The following is a 20953-nucleotide window of genomic DNA, read 5'->3' as shown; positions in this document are numbered from 1 at the left end:
TAAAAAGAACTCTCCACGACGTAGTTCTCTCCCTCACGCTATAAGAGAACAATGTTATCTCTTTCTTTTTGAGTGCAAATGTCTCCTGTGATGCAAGAACAGTCAGTGGAACCGGTACGTTGCATTTTTTTCTTCTAATTCACAGATTTCGACTATTTTATTCATCCAGGTAGTTCCGTTGTCGATACGCATGTTAAAAGAGATAAGAGACTTAGCAAACGTTTTATTTGACCAGTATTAAGCAGCTGTACGTGATTTTGGGACAGCTTAACCAGTCCTTCGAAACCGCGCCTCTGTCACGAGATGCTGTGCAGCATGCATAATCTTAGTTCCTGTACACTTTTGTTTTGCAATGTACATCGGCTGCCAGACATCATAAATTTTACTTAGCACGCACTTATCATGTGGACGCATTCATAGCGCATACAAATTGTTCCCTCTTTCTTTCATGAGGTCTTCATGAGCAGATCTCGCCACACCCAACGCTTTGTATAAAACGCGCTGAAACATTGTACTGCAGTAGCGGTTCTTTCAGCAGCAGCTTCGGAACAACCATGGTAAGACAGATTTCTTTCAGTATAGCAAGGCAATAATGACCTTTAATTTCTCTCTACATTGTATACGATCATGAAGTGCTCGCAACCATCGTGTGCGAAAATAACTTATTCAAAGGAAGGTAGCGTATTTGGCTACCTTCTTCAGAGCCCTTGTACACATTTAAAGAGTCCGTTTTCTGGGAATGTATCCAGCTACAGCGAACGCAAGCTTGGTATAAGGAACATCTTTCGAATATGAAATGGAAACGAGACAAGGTTTTAACATCAGAGAAGGTCCTATCTCTCCGGACTCTCTTAGAGTAGGGAATGTGAGGGATTGCAGTCGAGCGAGGCCGTAACATGGCTTCATAAACTATGATTACCTTTAAATAGCATGTTATGGTGCAAGAAACGTGCAATCAATAGTAATAACGGTAATCGGGAATGTCTCAAAATGTAGTACTCCACATTTAGATTTACATTACGCGCGATAAATCATGTAACGGCTGATTACACCAATCGAATTTGGAAGAAAACGGGGTTTTCGGCACAGCATCAGTCAGTCAGCGGTGAAACACGTAACTTGCACTGAAACTTTTTCCGTCGCTTCTGATTGTATACGACTGGGTATCAGGTTTCATGGCGATTGAAAGCTGTCAGCTGCGGTTTCAAAAATGACACCAAGAAGTTTAGGATTCTCAATAATGGTAGCTATCGAAAATCTGAAAATATCCTCCTATTAGTTATGGGTAGGTGCAAACTTTTTCCGTATTGGTCTCTCGCTGCTCATATTGCTCTGCCGTTGCTTTCCAGATTCGCGCTTGCATCGTCCTTGCATTGGCCACCAGCGCCTTCGCTGGTTTCGTCGGCCACGCTGGCTTTGGTGTCGCGCACGGCGGGTACGGCCTCGGCCTGGCTGCTGCGCCAGCAGTGGCCACAGTTGCCCACGCTGCCCCAGTCGCCACCGTCGCCCACGCTGCTCCAGTTGCTACAATTCGCCGCCACTCCAGTCGCCACCTACGCCGCCTCTCCAGTGGCTACCGCTATCGCCGCCCCAGCTGTTGCCACTTACCACGCAGCCCCAGCTGTCGCCACCTTCCACGCCGCTCCAGCTGTCACTGCCATCCACGCAGCCCCAGCTCTTGCTACCACCGCCGTCCACCACGCCCCAGCTGTCGCCACTGTCGCCCATGCTGCCCCTGCCTTCGCTGCCTACCATGCTGCCCCAGCTTACTACGGCTATGGCGTTGGCACCCTCGGCTACGGTGCTGGTCACTACGGTTACGGCCATGGTCTTCTCGGCTACGGCCTCAACTACGGCTACGGTCTTGGCACTCCATTCCATTACGGTGCTCTTCTCCGCAAGAAGTGTAAGTTGATTTTAAATACTTCAATGGTTAGGGAAACAGCACAGCTGGCAATCCGCTCTCGCACTTGGGAGAGCTGGCGAGAATTTATGCCGCAAAAAGGACACATTGAGAAATACGTGCGCCTATAGTGATTGTGATTACGACAAGATGACTGCTTTAGAGCAGAGTGCAATGAAGTGTACACAGAAAGAGATATAGTGGTAGCTGTCAATGCCACTACAGTTTCACACCCTATGAAAAAAAAATATATTTATAGTGTGAAGGCTGATTTATTACTTTCCAACACTTCTGCAAACATTCAAACACGCAATGAAGGGCGCCAGCCAGTGACTCTTCACATCTACACTTCCACGAAGTGCTTCACAGACATAAGAAAAGCGCTGATACCCAATCAGAGCGCAAATTGAGACGAGCTTTATTTTAGGAAATGCAATTGCTGCAGGATCCATTTACTTCAATATAATTAAACGAAGTCCGCATGAAATCAAGCCATTCGAATATCAACTACGCTTCTGAAGCAAGAACAATTATAGTTTTCCTTTTGTATGAGTATCACCCCTTAATTTCGTTGCCAATCATGTCAGCATCATGAAAGAGTTCTATTGCACTCACTAGACGTGTTGCACGAACATTTTGCAGTGCGTGGCAAGGTGGTCCCGTCGCCGTAATGACTAGCCGGAACAAAATGCATCTGCCTCAAAAATGTCACTAATATTCGTAAACGCTCTACCTTTTCACATGAGAGCGACGCTTACTCACAAACTGAAATACGCAAACATCCTCTCAATTTTTTGCCTGTGTAGGAGAACACAGTTCCAGAGAAGTGTGGGAGGGGCCTCAGCGCCTCCTTGATTCTCACAGTTCATTTTCCTTTTTCTTTCAGAAATGACGTCCATCCTCCTAGTCCTCAGGAAATAAAAATATTTATTTCTACGCACACCAGTTCCATGTGTTACTGACCTTACGTATATCTGTGCAAAAACAACATACAGATATACAAGGTAGTGTAGTTTATATCAACCATAGCGGACCAATAAGGCGTAGTCACGTTCATAGAACGTAGAGATACATTTGTGCTGCTGTATAAAGTTTTAAACCTAACCTAACCTAACCTAACCTAACCTAACCTAACCTAACCTAACCTAACCTAACCTAACCTGTACTTCAAAGCCTAAAAATGTTATTATTGGGATTTACCTGCCAAAACCGCGATTTGATGAAGAGGCATGCCGCAGTGGAGGACTTCGGAAATTTAGACCACCTGGGTTATTTAAGGCGCGCCTAAATCTAAGTACACGGGCGTTTTGGCATTTCTCCCTCATCGAAATGCGGCCGCCGTGTATTTCAAAGCTTCTTGAAAAATTAAAGAGTAATCCTAGTATTTAAAAAGCGAGGTTATAAGAAGTGACATGATCGAAATCTGCGCTGAACTTTCGAACCCCATGAGGATTCCGCGCCCAGGCCACTTAAGATTTCGGCTGGGCACGATTCGTTCCTTCAGGGTAACTTGAGAAGACACAAAAACCCGCTTTGTTTTGGTGTAGAAAAGCACTGACTAAATCTGTCTGTTTAAAAAATACGCAACCTGTGCGCCAAGAAAAACCCAGACACTTGGTATCGCTTAACTGAACTCCCATTTGAGAGGCTAACTTCAAGGCAATTTCGGACTTACTGACATTGTTTCCCTCATGCGTCAGTGTAGTAAAGTAGTAACCAGTGCCCAAATAGAAGTATATTTTTTTGTATCTGATATTGGCAATTGTCCCGCTGCTTTGCGTACAATATATACTGCCTCTGCATTTGTCTGAAATTGCTCTTCCCCTGAATTCTAGCCTCAAAGCTTTTTTGGGAATATGGGCCCTGTTCTATGTACTTTTTAATTTACTCCTGTATACGGAGAATTTGAGGTGCTTATATGCATAGAAAATTGCAACAACTGTTGCCCCAGACGCACGCCTAGGGCATGTGGTGGGGCGACCACGGGCACAATGGCGCTAAGGCAAGAGCGGGAACACCTATCGTCGTTTATTTAGTGGCAGCCTAATTAAATATGTTATCCAGCAACTATGGCAAGTATGGTGACGTCACGCTGTCTTCATGGTAGACGGTATTCCTATTTTTCACGGCTATCACTTTTGCTTTGCAACACTTTTCGCTCCTTAAGTCGAGTACCGCTGCACGGGCTTCCTGATGCGGGTTGACCGAGGGAGGATCTTCATCCTGTAGCATTACAACATAAGCCGCGTGATCTTAGTCTTGTGTCGGTTGTGCTGCCATGGGGCTCCATCGAGGCCGAACTCGATCCAGGTTGCCGTGAAGCACATCTTCTGCCGTTCCAACGATTCGCATTCGGGATCTACTCGTTTCTCTTGCTGTGGCTGGCAAGCGCCTTTCTCCCTCTCTGAAGTGAGGAGCCAGAACAGAAGGGTCCTGTTCAAGGTTGCTTCCTTGGTCGGCCTTTGAACAGATAGAAAGTTACAGAATCTGTAAGGCATGCGTCTAATCGAGGCCGGATCTTATATCCCAACAGACGCTGAAACAGTGACCTTTTGTTTTCTTGGGTGGCTAAAACGCACGTTCGCCAACCGCTCATGCAGATTAACTTACCGAACCTTATTCTTCAGGTAATCTTTCTCCGTCCGCATGGCCCGTTCAGCGGGGCCGTTGGAGTGGGGTTAATAAGGGCTAGTTCGAAAATTATTCATGTTGTTTTCCCAAGAAACTCGGGGAATGAATCGGACATGGACTGAGTCGCGTCGTACGGGAGTGGAACTAATTATACTTACTAAATGAATTAAAGAAATGATAAATTAATTGGAATGAAATTGGAAGAAAAAACTTGCCACAGGTGGGGAACGATCCCACGTCTTCGCATTACGCGCTACTCATGATACGATTATTAAACACCGGACCCTTCGGTTAACTCCCTTTCTCCTCGTTCTCACAGAACGAGGGTCTGGAATCCGGCAACATTTATGCCTTCAGCCAGCATGTGCGGGTTTATTGACCCGTTGCCTTCACCTAGAAAGATCACGTACTCTTGACGCTTGCAGCAGAAAGGACGTTCTGCATCCGCCACCAAGGTGTGTGAGTGGTGTCACTGGCTAACATTCCCTAGGTTAGTTCTAGCAGGAGGACATAACTACCTTGGCATACACATTACAAATATTTTAAATTGGACAATTCATATACAGTACGTCATTAACAATGGTAATGGCATGCTCGGGCATTTTCGGCGCATCTTTTTTAAAGCACCGACTACATTAATTCTTTAAAACTGATGGTAGCGCTAAAAAGGACGCACACACGGTGAAAAGAGGACACCACGACGAGGAAATGTTTTTCCTCGTCGTTTCCTTAACGTCGTGTCGTCTTTTCATCGTGTGTCCGTCCTTCTTCGCGCTACCATCAGTTTTAAAGAATGCATCACCAACTAGCCCAGCACCAAGTATTATCGACTACATTAACATTGGAGCTTTACAAGACTCTAATACGCTCGAAACTTGCATATGCATCTGCAATTTGTGATCCCAGTCACATTAATCTCATTACGTCACGTCAACTACTACAAAATAACTCTACCGGTTTCAATTTTCGAATTATGACTGTGCTGCGAGTATTACCCTAATAAAAACTATCCTAGTATTTATTCCACTCGCTGACCGCCACAAATGTCCCGTACTTCACTATTTCATAATTTTTTTTATAAATGCACTACCCTTCACGACGATTTCATCCTGCGGTCTCAGTACATTTCAAACCGCGTCGATTATCACAGTAAGGTAGGAAGTGATCCGTGTCATACTAAGTCTTTCTTTCAGTCTTTCATCCCCCGTACATGACAGGAATGGAACCACCTTCCCTCAAGTGTTGTATCCATCACCAATAAACTTTTTCGCGAAACAATAGCTACCATTGTATAATAAGGAGAATCATTGTATTAACAGAAGTGACTGCAGTTGTTTGTTTGCTTTACACTAGTACTCTGTAACCACTCCCCCTTTTTATGCCATAAGGACATGATGGTATTTAAAATAAATAAAGATGTAAATAAATAGAGAAAATGGACGGGAACACGGTGCCGGGGTAGCTCAATTGGTCCGAGCATGGCACATGTAATGCGAAGATGTGGGATCGTTCGCCACCTGCGGCAAGTTGTTTTTTCGTCCACTTCGTTGCAATTTATTTATCATTTCTTTAATTCAATTAGCAAGCACGAGTAATTTCCCCTCTCTTGTCCTTAGTGTGTTTCTTGGCTTCTCATGATACCAGCAATAAACATATGGCCCCTCGGTTAACCCCCTTTCTTCTCGTTCTTACGTCAACACTGATGCCTTACGTCAACCGGCAACACTGAAGCCTTCAGCTAGCCCGTGCGGGTTTATTTACCAGTGCCTTCACCCAGAAAGATCACGTACTTGTGACGCCTGCAGCAGAAAGGATGTTCTACATCCGCCACAAAGGTTTTCGATTGCTGGCGCTGGCTCACACCCCAAGGTTAGTTCTAGCAGTAACACATAACCACAAAAGTGGATGGGAAGATGCCGCCGCGGTAGCTCAATTGGTTAGGTTTCATTAGCTAGTACATCTTACGCTAGTAGACGCAGAGCGGAGGGAACAGACGGGTTACATTGGGAAGGAACTTGTTGTTTTACGAGAATAGAACCCACTACGAACGCAGTTAAATCACGTTCGTGGGTCAAAGTAATTATGTTGAGGATGGTGGTGATTATCAATAGACGCATCAGCGGCCAGCTGGCCGAGTTTATGAGATGTAAAAGCGGGTTTTCACGACCTCCATCGAAACACGGCTGAGCGGGAATCGCTGTTGAGCTTGGTTTTAGGTTAAAATTTTCTGTCAGCTTTATCTGAGCTTGGCGAGCAGACTGGTCATACAGAGAAGGAACTTTGTCTTTTACGTGAATGAACTCCAGTACCAGCGCAGTTCCCTCACGTTCTTGAGTCAAAAGAATTTTGTCGACAATGGTGGTGCTTCTCAAACTTTGCATCAGCGCCACCTGACCAAGGTTGTAAGAAGTACTAGCGCGTATTGACAATCTCGATCATAAGTTTGAGGACGCTTAAGCTTCGCCTTTAAGAGTAGAACGCGATACCATACAAATATCCCTGAATGCTTCTCCAGCGTCCTGGCAACAACAGCTTATGTAACCGCAATGTTTACCCGGAAGCGCTGGCAAGAAGGCGATCTTTCTGGTAGAGACGCTGCCTCTTGCGTTTACCGATCCCATGGATCGTGCGCAGCCGCCCCAGAAAAAGCACATTCTTTTCAGTTTTCTCTTTTGTTTCGCACTTTCAATACGTCTGTCTCAGAAGATTTAGCATAAGAGGCTTCCACTCTAGGTGTTTCGTTTCATGTAATTTGTTTGTGGGCTATCATTGTCAAGATATCGAGGAATAACTTTGTGATCAATGTAAGACAATGTATGAACAACTTTAGTGACAGAGTGGTGTGGCAATATAACTCGCATATGCCGTATGTAATATAGCAAAGCGTGGCATATGTATATACATGATGATATATGGTAATTTTCGCTTACGGTCACGCAGGGCCCGGGCGCCGAAGCCGACACCGGATTTTCTGCGACACAGGGCCCTTCACGCGGTCGCGTTAAAACACGGATGGTATGGAAAGTGCGTCGAGACTATGAGGTCTCGGCGTGGTGAACTTTTCTGGGGGTGGGTATCCACGTGACCTCCAACTCGGAGGTATTTCGCTGCTCCACCACTTTTTCATGTCTCAGTGGTAGCTGCGAACCGGCATGCTTACCCATCCGCGGCATGCCGCAGTACTGGCGCCATTGGGAACTACTGGAATGCTGAGACGTTTCCTGCGTATTTATTGTGGCAAAAACCTTAAGTGGCTCTATGAAATGCCTCATACTCGAAAAAAGTGGCCACTGGTCCAGTGAGGCAAAAATTAGTTCTGCAAAAATATAATCATTAGGGAGGGCTCACATCCCCGTGATCAAGCAAAGATGCAATGGCTGAATATTAATGAATAAACGAAAGAAAAGATGAATAAGTAACGAAAGAAAGGATCACAGAAAGAATGAATGAACGGAAAAACCACGGTAAATGATATAAGAAAGAAACTAAAGAAAGGCAAAATAAAAACTAAAGAAAGATGCAAAGCAAACGCAGGACAGCTACTTGAGGTAATTTGTATGTCATAGGGGGATGCCCCGCCAATAAAACAATTTTCAAAATAAATTTCTTCAGATAGGGCAATGCACAGCGTAAATACTACACTGAAAACTACAGCGACCACACGGATACATGCACACAAAAATCCAGAGGACATCTACGCACTTCTTTTGTGTTGTGAATGCGAAAACATTATTGTCCGATTGAATGCCGCGGAGCGCAATTCCGTGTTTTGAAACGAGTGCGCCGAGGCACCTGACACGCTCTGAAATAGCCTTTATTTATTATCCAGGTGAGAGGTAGCGCGTACGAAGAACGCGCGAATACCACATGATTTGAAGAGTGATAAGGAAAATGATTTGGCGTCGCGGCGATGCCGTCTCCCCTGACTTAACACCTGGCGCGCTACAGAAGCAACAAGCGTTCCCTCTCGCCCCTTGTCATCTGGTGGTGTATTCTGTAAGAGTCCACTTAGTGGACTGTCCATTTCGGCTGCTGCTGATTGGCTAGGGCCGCGCGTCTCCTCCTGTCTCGCACAGCCGCATCCAGTCAGCCGTGGCCGAAATGGATAGTCCACTACGTGGACTCTTGCAGAATACCCCTCCCCCTCTGCTGAACCGCGCTGGCGCCGTGGTGTCAGAGGCAATGGGAACTCCATCGAGGCGAGCTCGTGACGGGTGTCGTAGGCAATGGGAATTTATGTGCCATTTCGCTGCTACAGGTGTGGAACTCTGGAATTTTAGTTCGATGAGCTGTTTGTCGATTTCGCTTCAAAAATCTATTTTAAAAAGTCGCAGTTTCGCCAGGAAGGCAAAGCATCGATTGCGACAGCAAATTAGCAGACAACCATGCGAATGAGGATAGCCTTTTTATACGCCTTATTAACTTGTAAGCATTCGTTGCTAACTAAATTAACAAACATGGTGACACCGTGCCCAGCAAACATGAGCACATCCCACTGTGTGACCACGGCTACTCACTGTCGAAATGCTGGTGTGAGCAAGCGCGGTAGCTGCAGCGAGCGAAGTGACCTTCGTGCTGTGCATCGGCTTCAACGCTAACTCAGCGCCGAAAACAAACCACGCAAAATGCCACGAGCCGTCGACACAGCTAGATTCTGCCCTCAACGCAGATCGCTCTCGAGCTACAGCCGCGCGACCACGTGCAGCTCTCACATACGCAGTTGCCGCCGGAGTAGGACGCCGGCCCCCTCCCCCTACCCTTGCTCCTGCGGACTGCATCGTTGGGTGCCTCCCGCGCTACGGAAGATGGCGGGCTTCCTCCCTTTCACTCCTCCCTTTAGCGTGGGCGAGATTGAGCTGCGATCGGCGGCTCCCCTCGCGTGCTTTCACTTGCTCGCACAGCGTAGCGTGTGCAGCGATGGACTTATCGCCCTTGCACATTACACAGAAGATCAGGGCGAAGGAGGTTGCGACGGCGACGGTACAAATTCGACTGGAGTGACATATAATTGCTGTCATAAAAAACTAAGGACCGAAACTTCACACTCGGGAGCTGTTAAACTATTGTGCGTAGCATTCTTTCGCAACGATGGAATCGTTGAGTAACCTGCGACTGTGAAACTGGACCTGCTTGGATCCACATCTAATGTGGATCGACGGCCACTTGAATCATGGCATTGTTCAGTGGTCCTGAAAAAATCTAGACGTACACGTGACCGATTTTCGTGCGTCAGAGTCCGGCTTACAGGGGTTAATGTAGATGTAGATTGAAGCTAATATAGACTGTTCTAAGCGGCAACTACAAATTCAGCAACCTGTCGCAAGCAAGCATTGCGCAAGTTGCCCAAATGGAACCTGTTAACACTGGTCCATGTGAATATAAGATCAGCTCGCGTCGTAAAATTTCCTCTAGATATGGAAAGATCCTGACTTTCTGCCTCGCGCATTTGCTCTTACTTTGATTGAATTCGTTACTGCCTCTTGAAAACTTGAATTTCCTCATCTCGTCAACGTTATTTGGTGACGTATGTTCGCATGTCCAGTTTAGAGTTAATTTCTGGCTGTAATGCTGCCTCTCTCGTATTTCCTACTTCACATAGTTATTCATTTAAATTGTATAGTACCAGCGTGAATCAGGAAGTCCTTGCCTCTATTTTTATTAGCCAAAATAAGGTACATACAGGCAGTTACAAATGTACGTACTATTCTACTTACCTTTCATTTTTTTTTCCAAATAGTCCCCACATCGCTTCAGAGGTTTGTCCTATCGCAGCACGAAACTTTAGATGCTCCTGTGGTATAACTTGTCCGGCTGGCAGTGATACCACTGTCACTGTCAGGCGAGTCTTCATTGCACTTCGCGAACTCGCCACAACAACGCCTCAAATATCTCAAAGCCAGACACATTTCTCCATACGTAATCTACATTTCCTTGTCGATTTCAGTGGACGTTCCTCCCTCGCTCCATAGAAAACGAATCAGACTTTGTTGCTCGTGCGCATGGACATGTGAAGCACAACCACAATTTTCAACAACTGACGGCAGCGCCACGTCGTAGATGTACCGGCAGATGAGGTCGTGCCTGTCCAAGAATGTTCCAGCGCTGGGAATGGATATGTTGACCTCGCATTTGCAGCTGTATGTTTGGCAAAAAAAAAAGATATTGGCGAAAACTTTCTGATTCGCCGTTGAATGTTCATGGCATTGTAAATGGGACACAGCTGCGCGTGTGCGGTGGCGCTATGTAAAGATAAACTATTTGCTGATGTTTGCTGAGAACAAGAGTCGGCTGGATCTTCGGACCCCTTAAGGTACTTATTGTCTGTATATGTAATTGCTCACGTTTTTTTCTACAATTGCTTTTCGTCAATTCTCATGGAGAATATTAAACATTATTAAAAAGTTAGTGCACAAAATTTCTCGAACCAATAAAATCGGGGACAACCTGAGAATACAATGTTATACGTACCCTACCGATGTTTACAAAATTTGCACAGATGCAAAAATAAATCAGATTCGTGCACGATTCTCTTCCGTGATCTAAACCTGTTCGCTGATTGAAAACGGCATTTTTTTCTCGTACAGAACTTCCGTTTGGCTTGTTTTAAGGCAAAACATGAACGTCTTAGTAAATATTATGGCTGTCGCTGATAACAATGCTGGGGTAAAGGTAAAGGTAAAGCTCTTCAAATACACTATCGTTTAAATTAGAAGAGCAAGTTCATTAAACTATCCAGGTAATCCAGCTGGATGGCCTTTGTTACGGAGGTGAGCTGCACGTGCGCTGCATTTTGAGGTTGTAATTTGTTCTTATTCTGAGCGTGTCACCAATTTTATTCAAACTGGTCATTAATTTATCCCATATGAGAATTTCTCTCGGCCTCCAACCATATGCGCGATCAGAAATTGCCAGCCCATCTCGTCACTTCCTTGTAGCGGCGCAATGGGATCGTCATATCTGCTCGAGTCAAAAGAAATGATTGTGAAAATAGAGCGCCATTGCAAGTGGAACAAATCGCGCTTAGCGGTGTTGACCTATAGCGGTTGAACGCGATAGAAAAAGCAGATGAAAATGCCTTAGGGCACTGCTACATTCCATCGCTGAGAAACGGGCAGCCTGAATGCACACACTTAAGAGTGATAAGGAAACATATATATAGCACGGAGATAACCGAATATGTTGATATTGTTTTCATTTTGACGGAACGAACATTTCCCGCAACTGGTTCGGCAGGATAGACGACGCCTGAGGAAAAAGGTTGCACTGTAACAATTCTAGATAAAACTCTCATCGTTGTTACTTCGGAGTTTGTGCTCAGCGAAGGGCCAATCCCTCAGAGCGCGGCCACTAATTTTAGAGTGCTTAGTATGAGTGTGGTCTGAAATGAGGCATCTGTATAATATAATATAGTACACAACATAATATAATACATAATAATATGATACATCGATGTGGCCATTCACAGTAAATGTAAAATATCAAACCAGCAAAGCTGAGCACCAACCTTTGCAATTCATAAGCTTTTCTGAATACTAGGCGGTTATGCACATGCATAAGCATACTTGGGCAGCAAATGTGCGCCACCTTCTTTTCAGAGTGGTAGAAAGAGATGTTTGTGCATACCCAAGTTGTTCTAGCGTGCCTGCAGGAATACAGCAGAGCCTCGTGACAACTTATAGTTCTCGCCTAACAGCGAACAAGTGGTCAACAAACCAGCTGATACTAAACTAACTCATACGTGGGAGCATTACATAACCTAAGAAAAAGGCAAATTTGCTTTCACTGTACTGAATTACCATGGCATTAAGTTGCCAGGTTGGTTTACTCCACACAAACAGCGCTTCATAAAGCATGTACAATGGTGAGCAATGTGAGAAGGAATGGACGATCATCTGTGATGTGCCAATTTGAATTGTACATGTGAATGCATACCCGACTCGCCACTATGCGTTTTTTCTTGAGGAGCAATATTACACTTGGCACAGACACTGTGCCATTGTGGCCGCTTGGCTGCAAGTTCCTGTGCTCTCTTTCACAGTGTTCATGGGGGTACCGTTTATTCGACTACTGGGGCAGTGACGAGACAACAGATAACGTCAATCTTTCGCTTTTATGCAAAACACGTTGTACATTAGTCAGAAACCTAAACTCAGGGAACTATCTATTGGTTTGTTATGAAAATATAAAGCGCTCACGAATGTTTCATCCTTCTCTTGGGCTGCCCTTTCTTGCTCAATATGAGCCTTCACTCCATTCCACTGCCATGTGCATCTTAAAGCAGCTGCAAAATAAGAAAGAAAAACGAAACCACGTACTAATTCAACTTTTTTACACAACGTGAGATCATTGAACTCAAAGCGAACATTTTTCACTTGTAAATCTTTGTTCGCTTTCAGATAAAATACAGGCACTGGCGAGCTTTTTGTGTTATGCGATGCATTTTTTTTCATTTTCTCCAATTATGGCTATGCAATACCTAGCTAGAGTTTTACTACAGAAACGACACGCTTTCCACGCCCAATTCACTTTAATAACCAGACTAGGGCTTACAGTAGTTGACTGATAATGTGCATCCTCGGCGATCATGTTTATGCTGTGCGAGCTTATTTTTATATAGAGAAGAAATCAACATAAAGCCTGCATGTCTTCTGACAGAATCAAATGGTCTCAAGTGAATAATGCTTGTTTGCTGCCATGGCTGAGAGAGGGAGCATGCGTTAAGTGGTACTGCCTAATTTTTGCGCACTTTCGTACTTTTTCGTGCATTGTTTGAATGCGGAATTAGACATGTCTAAGTAGTAAACGGGCAACGTGTTGGGACCCAGGCCGTCAAGAATGACAGCAATTAGTTTGATTTTGTGCGGGATAGGTTTGTCTTAACAGCAATATAAATTATTATTGCTCATATATATATTCTCAACAAAACCTTTTATTGAGCATCGGGTAAAACAGCTATGCACGCATTTCTCAAATAGAGGACCGCTCCGCAAGCTAACATCATCTCGTAAAGAGAAGACAGGCAACGCAAAACTTATTCAACACACAAGAAGCTGCCCTTCAATTGACAGTTCGCATGTGCGAAATAAAACATTTCAACGAGATTTGATTTATTTTAGTTTTTTTTTCGAGACTGTGTTTCATGAATAGCAACAACAAGAGCTGAGCACGTCACAAAGTAGAAAGTGAAAGAAATGCCAAACTGTTCGGAACTGAGCTCTATACTTGTTGATATGCTTTGAACCTGCGGTTACCATGGGGAGCCAGCCAACCGACCCGCCGATCTACCGAAAGACCGAAGAACAACGGCTCAGCAGTCACTGCGCACTTGTCTCCCCGCGGACCTACTAATCATCTCACCGACCTTGTTACTTGTCTATCAATCTAACTAGGTGCATGTCTGACTGCCGGCCAGCTTTCACGCGTAATATAACATAGTGGTCTCTGTAAAGAGTTCGCACTCATTACAAAATATAGGCGCTGCACTGTTGCAAACTGCATTTAAACAGTGGACGAGCCAAGATATCGACAGCAGTAGACAGCAGTAGCACTTAAAGAAATGTTATTACAAGAACCCGCATATCGGCTTAAAAGTTACATTCGTTTTAACCAAATGTCCATATTAAATTTTCCGCATCCCTGTGCCCTTGCATGACAGAAGTTATATTGAATAACACTCATATACACAAGATTTATTTCTGGAAAGTAGAGTCAGAGAATGCACAGTTTCAGGCGGATCATGAAGAAATGTCAATATGTTTGAATGTTTCTGTGAAAAATAACAGGGGCAAAATTTAGGTGCTAGCGAGGACCTACGTTCTAACATACAATGTGCCATAATTACGAAGTAGCAGGCTCGAAAGCAAAAGAGAACTACAAAAGCGAGAATTCAGGAGACTGTTGCCGTCTGTATTCAGCATTGCTGTTTCATAGTGCATTGCTTTAAAACATGATAGGCCATATTTCTTGTTTGAACATGTTCGTTGACTAACATGGATCTTGGAAATAATTGTAGCTGGGCTTTGAGTTCTTGTTATATAATACTGAATCCATATCTGCAAATTTGATAATACAAAATTCGCTACAAACGTTTAGCAAAGTAAGAAACAATGAATGAAGGAAGTAAGAGGTAAATGAAAAAGTTAAATAGCGGAACGTAGAAAAGATAGTTTGAGATTCACGCACCAAAAATACAATTCGATTAGAGGCACGCCATAGAGGGGTGGACTCATTTTGAGCAACTGACATTCTCAAACGAGCATCCAAAGTATCGTACACGACTATTTTATTCATTCGGCTCTCATCAGACCCGGGCCGCAAGGGCAAGGATTGAACATGCCGGCTCGCGATCATCAGTGCAACGTCATAAACACTGCGATACTGCGGCGAGTAGAGCAAATGAACGCAGAGAGGTTCAAATCTGCGTACTTGAGAGTGCTTTTCTCTTATGTTGCCTTAACGCCAACGGGTAGTGCAACAGTTGCAGTTAAAAAGTACCAAACGCAAGGAACCGCAAAAAACAATGCTGCATGAGGACATGATGGTGGGTGTTTTGGCGCTTACCTCCAACATGATAATGACAAGCGCCCTGCGTACCATGTCGTTTATGACTCATCCGTCGGCACATTGGAAAGAGTATTGCGTGGACCAATGACTATCGGTAAAGCTATTAGTAATGCCTGTGAAGTGTTACGGGTGTCTTTTCTTTGTGGTTATGCCATTACGCTAAATCGTGTTACAATTTATGTCCTTCTGGTGCATTTATAAAACACAGCTGTATTCTTTGTCACAAACTGATATTGAACTGTGTCTGGCGTACTACCAGCGCCAATGGTCAACATCAGAGACCTCATCGACGATATTACACATCTCACAAACCTATCGCTGTGGACATGACGGCCTTAACCTGACTCTATTGCTCATGGCCATAATTAACACATCGAGTAGGGAAACGTGGGATAAGGTCACAAAAAACGAGCTGTCCTCAATGTTAATTTATGAGTAGTGTGCCTTATACTTGTTTTCTTATCTGTGGTTTTCTAAAAGTGCAGTATGACAACTGATAGATATATAAAGTGACATGCACTTTTCTGTGTTCAGCACTGCCCTTGCTCCTGTGTAGCGCGATGTTGGACTTTTGTTTGTTGTTCCTGACAAAGGCGTAGACACAGATGCAAACAATTAGGTAGGTGCTTTGTTTTTCATTAATATTGCTCGAGGTTCGGTAATTTTCGCCTACTTGACAAAAATAATGTTTTACCACGGCAGCGTTTTGCGAGCACATGAGAGCGCTCCTTTTTTAGTACATTATAAGCCTCCGATAATTTCGCGTAATACCGCAGCTTGCATGAAGCCTAGTAAACCATAAAAATCAGAAACCAAATGTCGTCCATTGCCTCTTCTGCAATAAAGAGCGATAAATGCACCAGCCTAGAAAGAGGTTTAGGCATGTATAACAAAAACATAAGAATTTACGCATACAAATTATACATATTTACATTAACACAAGTAATTTCATCTAAGGTTAGGAAATTCTTCCATGGACACAAATTGTAGCCCTCCCATTCCGATTATTCAGTGTACCTAAAAAGAACTCTCCACTACGTAGTTCCCTCCTGCACGCCAAGATAACAATCTTAATTCCTTGCATTTTAAGTGCACGTGTCTCCTGTGATGCAAGAACAGTCAGTGGAACCGGTACGTTACATTTTTCCTTCTAATTCTCCTATTTCGGCTATATTATTCTTCCAGGTAGTACCATTGTCGATACGTACGTTAAAAGAGATAAGCGACTAAGCGAACGTTTTATTGAACCAGTATTAAGAAGCTGTACGCGATTTTGGGACAGCTTAACCGGTCCTTGAACACCGCGCCTCTGTCACGAGGTGCAGTGCAGCATGTATAATTTTTGTTCCTATACATTTTTTTTTGCAGTGTACATCGGCTGCGAGACATCACAAATTTTACTTAGCTCGAACTTCTCATGTAGACACATTCATATCGCATACAAATTGTTCCCTCTTTCTTTTACGGCCTTCATGAGTAGATCTCGCCACACCCAATGCTTTGTATAAAACGGGCTAAAACATTGCACTGGAGAAGAGGTTCTTTCAGCAGCAGCTTCGGAACAACCATGGTAAGACATATTTCTTTCAGTATAGCAAGGCTATAACCACCTTAAATTTATCTCTACATTGCATATCATTATGAAGTGCTCGCCACCATCATGTGCGGAAATAACTTATACTAAGCAAGATGGCGCACCGGGCTACCTTCTTCAGAGTCCTTGCACACATTGTACAGCTTGGTTTAGGGAGCATCTTTCGTATATGAAATTGAAGCGAGACAAGCTTTTAACATGAGAGAAGGTGCCATCTCTCCGGACTATCTTAGAGTAGGGAATATAAGGAATTGCAGTCGAGCGACGCCGTAACAAGGCGTAACAACACGTAACTTGCACTCCTGCTTCTTCCGTCGCTTCTGATTGTATGCGACACGGTATCAGGTTTCATGGCAATTGAAAGCTGTCAGTAGCGGTTTCACAAATGACAGCAAGAAGTTTAAAGTTTTCAATAATGGAAACTATCGAAAATCGGCAAAGATCCTGGCATTACTTATCGGTAGCCGCAAAGTTTTTCCGTATTGGTCTCTTGCTGCTCATATTGCTCTGCCGTTGCTTTCCAGATTCGCGCTTGCATCGTCCTTGCTTTGGCCACCAGTGCCTTCGCTGGTTTCGTCGGCAACGCTGGCTTTGGCGTCGCGCACGGCGGGTACGGCCTCGGCCTGGCTGCTGCGCCAGCTGTGGCCACAGTTGCCCACGCTGCCCCAGTCGCCACCGTCGCCCACGCTGCTCCAGTCGCTACATTCGCCGCCGCTCCAGTCGCCACCATCGCCCATGCCGCTCCAGTGGCTACCGCTATCGCCGCCCCAGCTGTTGCCACTTACCACGCAGCCCCAGCTGTCGCCACCTTCCACGCCGCTCCAGCTGTCACTGCCGTCCACGCAGCCCCAGCTCTTGCTACCACCGCCGTCCACCATGCCCCAGCTGTCGCCACTGTCGCCCATGCTGCCCCTGCCTTCGCTGCCTACCACGCTGCCCCAGCTTACTACGGCTATGGCGTTGGCACCCTCGGCTACGGTGCTGGTCACTACGGTTACGGTCATGGTCTTCTCGGCTACGGCCTCAACTACGGCTACGGTCTTGGCACTCCATTCCATTATGGTGCTCTCCTCCGCAAGAAGTGTAAGTTGATTTTAGGTACTTCAATATTTAGGGAAACAGCACAGCTGACAATCCACTCTCGCACTTGGGAGAGCTGCGGATAATTTATGCACAAAAAGGACACATTGAGGAATTCGTGTGCCTATACTGATTGTTATTAGGACAAGATGACGGCTTTAGAGCAGAGTGCAATGAAGTGTACGTAGAAAGAGATACAGTGGTAGCTGACAATGCCACTACAGCGTCACACCGTATGAAAAAAATAACATATTCATATTGTGAAGGCTGACTTATTACTTTACAACACTTCTGCAAACAGTCAAACATGCAATGAAGGGTGCCTAGCTAGTGACTCTTCACATCCACACTTTCAGGAAGTGCTTCACAGACATAAGAAAAGCGCTGATACCCAATCGGAGCGCAAATTTAGAAGATCCTTATTTTAGGAAATGCAATTGTACCAGAATGCATTTACTTCAATATAAGTAAACGAAGTGCACATGAAATCAAACAATTCGAATATCAACTACGCTTCTGAAGGACAAACAATTATAGCACGGTTGATCCTGAATGTGGTACGTCGAGTCGAGAAGCGATTTCTGCTTTCGTTAAAGGTACGAATGGCAACGCTGTCAGACATTATTTTTTCCTTTTGTATGGGCATCACCCTTTAATTTCGTTGGCAATCATGTCAGCATCATGAAAGAGATCTGTGACGCTAACTAGACGTGTTGCAGGAACATTTCGCAGTGCGTGGCAAAGTGGTCCCTTCGCAGTAATGACTAGCCGGAGCAAAATGCATCTGCCTCGAAAATGTCACTAATATTCGTAAACGCTTTACCTTTTTTGCTTGAGAGCTACACTTACTCTCAAACTGAAATACGCAAACATCCTCTCAATTTCTTACCTGTATAGAAAAATACAGTTCCAGAGAAATGTGGGAGGGACCTCAGCGCCTTCTTGATTCTCACAGTTCATTTTCTTTTTTCTTTCAGAAATGACGTCCATCCTCCTAGTCCTCAGGAAATAAAAATATTTATTTCTATGCACACCACTTTCATGTGTTACTCACCTTACGTATATCTCGGAGAAGAAACAAGATACAGATATACAAGGTAGTGTAGTTTGGATCAACTATAGTGGACGAATAATGCGTAGTCACGTTCAAAGAACGTAGAGATACATTTGTGCTGCTGGTATTTCAAAGCATAAAGATATAACTCTGGGAATTTACCTGCCGAAACCTAGATTTGATTAAGAGCCATGTCTTAGTGGAGGACTTCGAAAATTTAGACCACCTGGGTTATTTAACGTACACCTAAATCTAAGCACACAGGCGTTTTCGCATTTCTCCCCCATCGAAATGCGGCCGCCATGTATTTCAAAGCTTCTTCAAAAATTAAAGAGGTATCCTAGAATTTAAAAAGCAAGGTTATAAGAAGTGATATGATCTAAATTTGCGCTGCACTTTCGCGCCCCATGAAGATTCCAGGCCCAGGCCACTTAAGATTTCTGCTGGGCACGATTCGTTCTTTCAGGGCAACTTGAGAAAAAAACTAAAACCCGCTTTGTTTTGGTGTGGAAAAACACTGATTAAATCTGTCTTTTTAAATAACACGCAACCCGTTGCGCCAAGAAAAACCCGTACACTTGGTATTGCCTAACAGAACTCCCATTTGACAGGCTAACTTCAAGGCAATTTCGGACTTACTGGCGTTGTTTCTCTCATGCTTCAGTGTAGTAAAGTAGTAACCAGTGCCCAAATAGATGTAATTTCTTTTGTATCTCACATTGGCAATTGTCCGGCTGCTTTGCTTACTATATATACTGCATCTGGATTTGTCTGAATTTGCTCTTTCCCTGAATTCTAGCCTAAATGTTTTTTCTTTAGGAATATGGGCCCTGTTTTATATACTTTTTAATTTACTCCTGTATACGGAAAATTCGAGATGCATATATCCATAGAAAATTGCAACAACTGTTGCTCCAGACGCACGCCTAGGGCATATAGCCGGGCGATCACGGGCCCAATGGCGCTCAGGCAAGAACGGGAACACGTATCGTCGTTTCTTATTGGCAGCCTAATTAAATATGTTATCCAGCAACTATGGCTAGTATGGTGACGTCACGCTGTCTTCATGGTGGACGGTATTTCTATTTTTCACGGCTATCACTTTTGCTTTGCAACACTTTTCCCTCCTTAAGTCGAATACCGCTGCACGGGCTTCCTCGTGCGGGTTGACCGAGGGAGGATCTTCATCCTGTAGCGTTACAACATAAGCCGCGTGATGTTTGTCTTGTGACGGTTGTGCTGCCATCGGGCTCCATCGAGGTCGAACTCGATCCAGGTTGCCGTGAAGCACATCTTCTGCCGTTCCAACGATTCGCATTCGGGATCTACTCGTTTCTCTTGCTGTGGCTGGCAAGCGCCTTTCTTCCTCTCTGAAGTGAGGAGCCAGAACAGAAGCGTCCTGTTCAAGGTTGCTTCCTTGCTCGGCCTTTGAACAGATAGAAAGCTACAGAATATGTAAGGCATGCGTCTAATCGACGTTCATTTAAAATTACATTACATTTTAAATTACATTACCGCATCTTCTTGAGGTAACCTTTCTGCGTCATCGGGCGTTCAGCGGGCCCGTTGGATTAGGTGTGATAAGGGGCAGTTCGACATTTCTTCATGTTGGTTTTGGCAAGAAACTTGGGGAATGACTTGGACGTGGACTGAGTTGCGTCGTCCGAGAGTGGAAATACTTATACTTATGAAATGAATTAAATAAGTGATAAATTATTTGCAATGAAAGTGGAAGAAAAAACTTGCGGCAGGTGGGGAACGATCCCACGTCTTCGCATTACACGCTTCTCATGATACGATTAATAAACACCGGACCCTTCGGTTAACCACCTTTCTCCTCCTTCTTACATAACGATGGCCTCTAATCCGGCAACATTTATTCCTTGAACGAGCATGTGCCAGTTTATTGACCACTTGCCTTCACCCAGGAACATCACGTACTCGTGATGCCTGCGGCAGAAAGGATGTTCCACATCCGCCATCAAGGTTTGTGAGTGGTGGCACTGGCTGACATTTCCTAGGTTAGTTCTAGTAGTAACACATAAATAAATATCTTGGTATACACATTACAAATACCTTCAATTGGACCATTCATATGCCGTACGTCATTAACAATGCTAATCGCATG

General features: G+C 44.5%; 1 protein-coding gene across 1 annotated transcript; it reads left to right on the top strand.

Annotated features, from left to right (window-relative positions):
- The first annotated feature begins 6347 nt into the window (after positions 1-6347).
- Positions 6348-18795, top strand: LOC142574636 (uncharacterized). The gene is made up of 3 exons (XM_075683676.1): positions 6348-6403; positions 17216-17774; positions 18749-18795. The coding sequence occupies exons 1-3, from the start codon at positions 6348-6350 to the stop codon at positions 18752-18754; spliced, it is 621 nt and encodes a 206-aa protein (XP_075539791.1). The 3' UTR covers positions 18755-18795.
- The last annotated feature ends 2158 nt before the right edge of the window (positions 18796-20953 follow it).

This window comes from Dermacentor variabilis, chromosome 3 (assembly GCF_050947875.1).
Source record: "Dermacentor variabilis isolate Ectoservices chromosome 3, ASM5094787v1, whole genome shotgun sequence".
In the NCBI taxonomy this organism is placed as follows: Eukaryota; Metazoa; Arthropoda; class Arachnida; order Ixodida; family Ixodidae; genus Dermacentor; species Dermacentor variabilis.
This window is presented reverse-complemented; position numbering and strand designations above follow the sequence as displayed.

Excerpts from the sequence above, each read along its gene's own strand:
- LOC142574636 (XM_075683676.1), top strand. The coding sequence starts at position 6,348 with ATGTTCTACATCCGCCACAAAGGTTTTCGATTGCTGGCGCTGGCTCAC. Across the intron at positions 6,404-17,215 it reads GCGCTGGCTCACACCCCAAG|ATTCGCGCTTGCATCGTCCT; the intron begins GTTAGTTCTAGC and ends GTTGCTTTCCAG.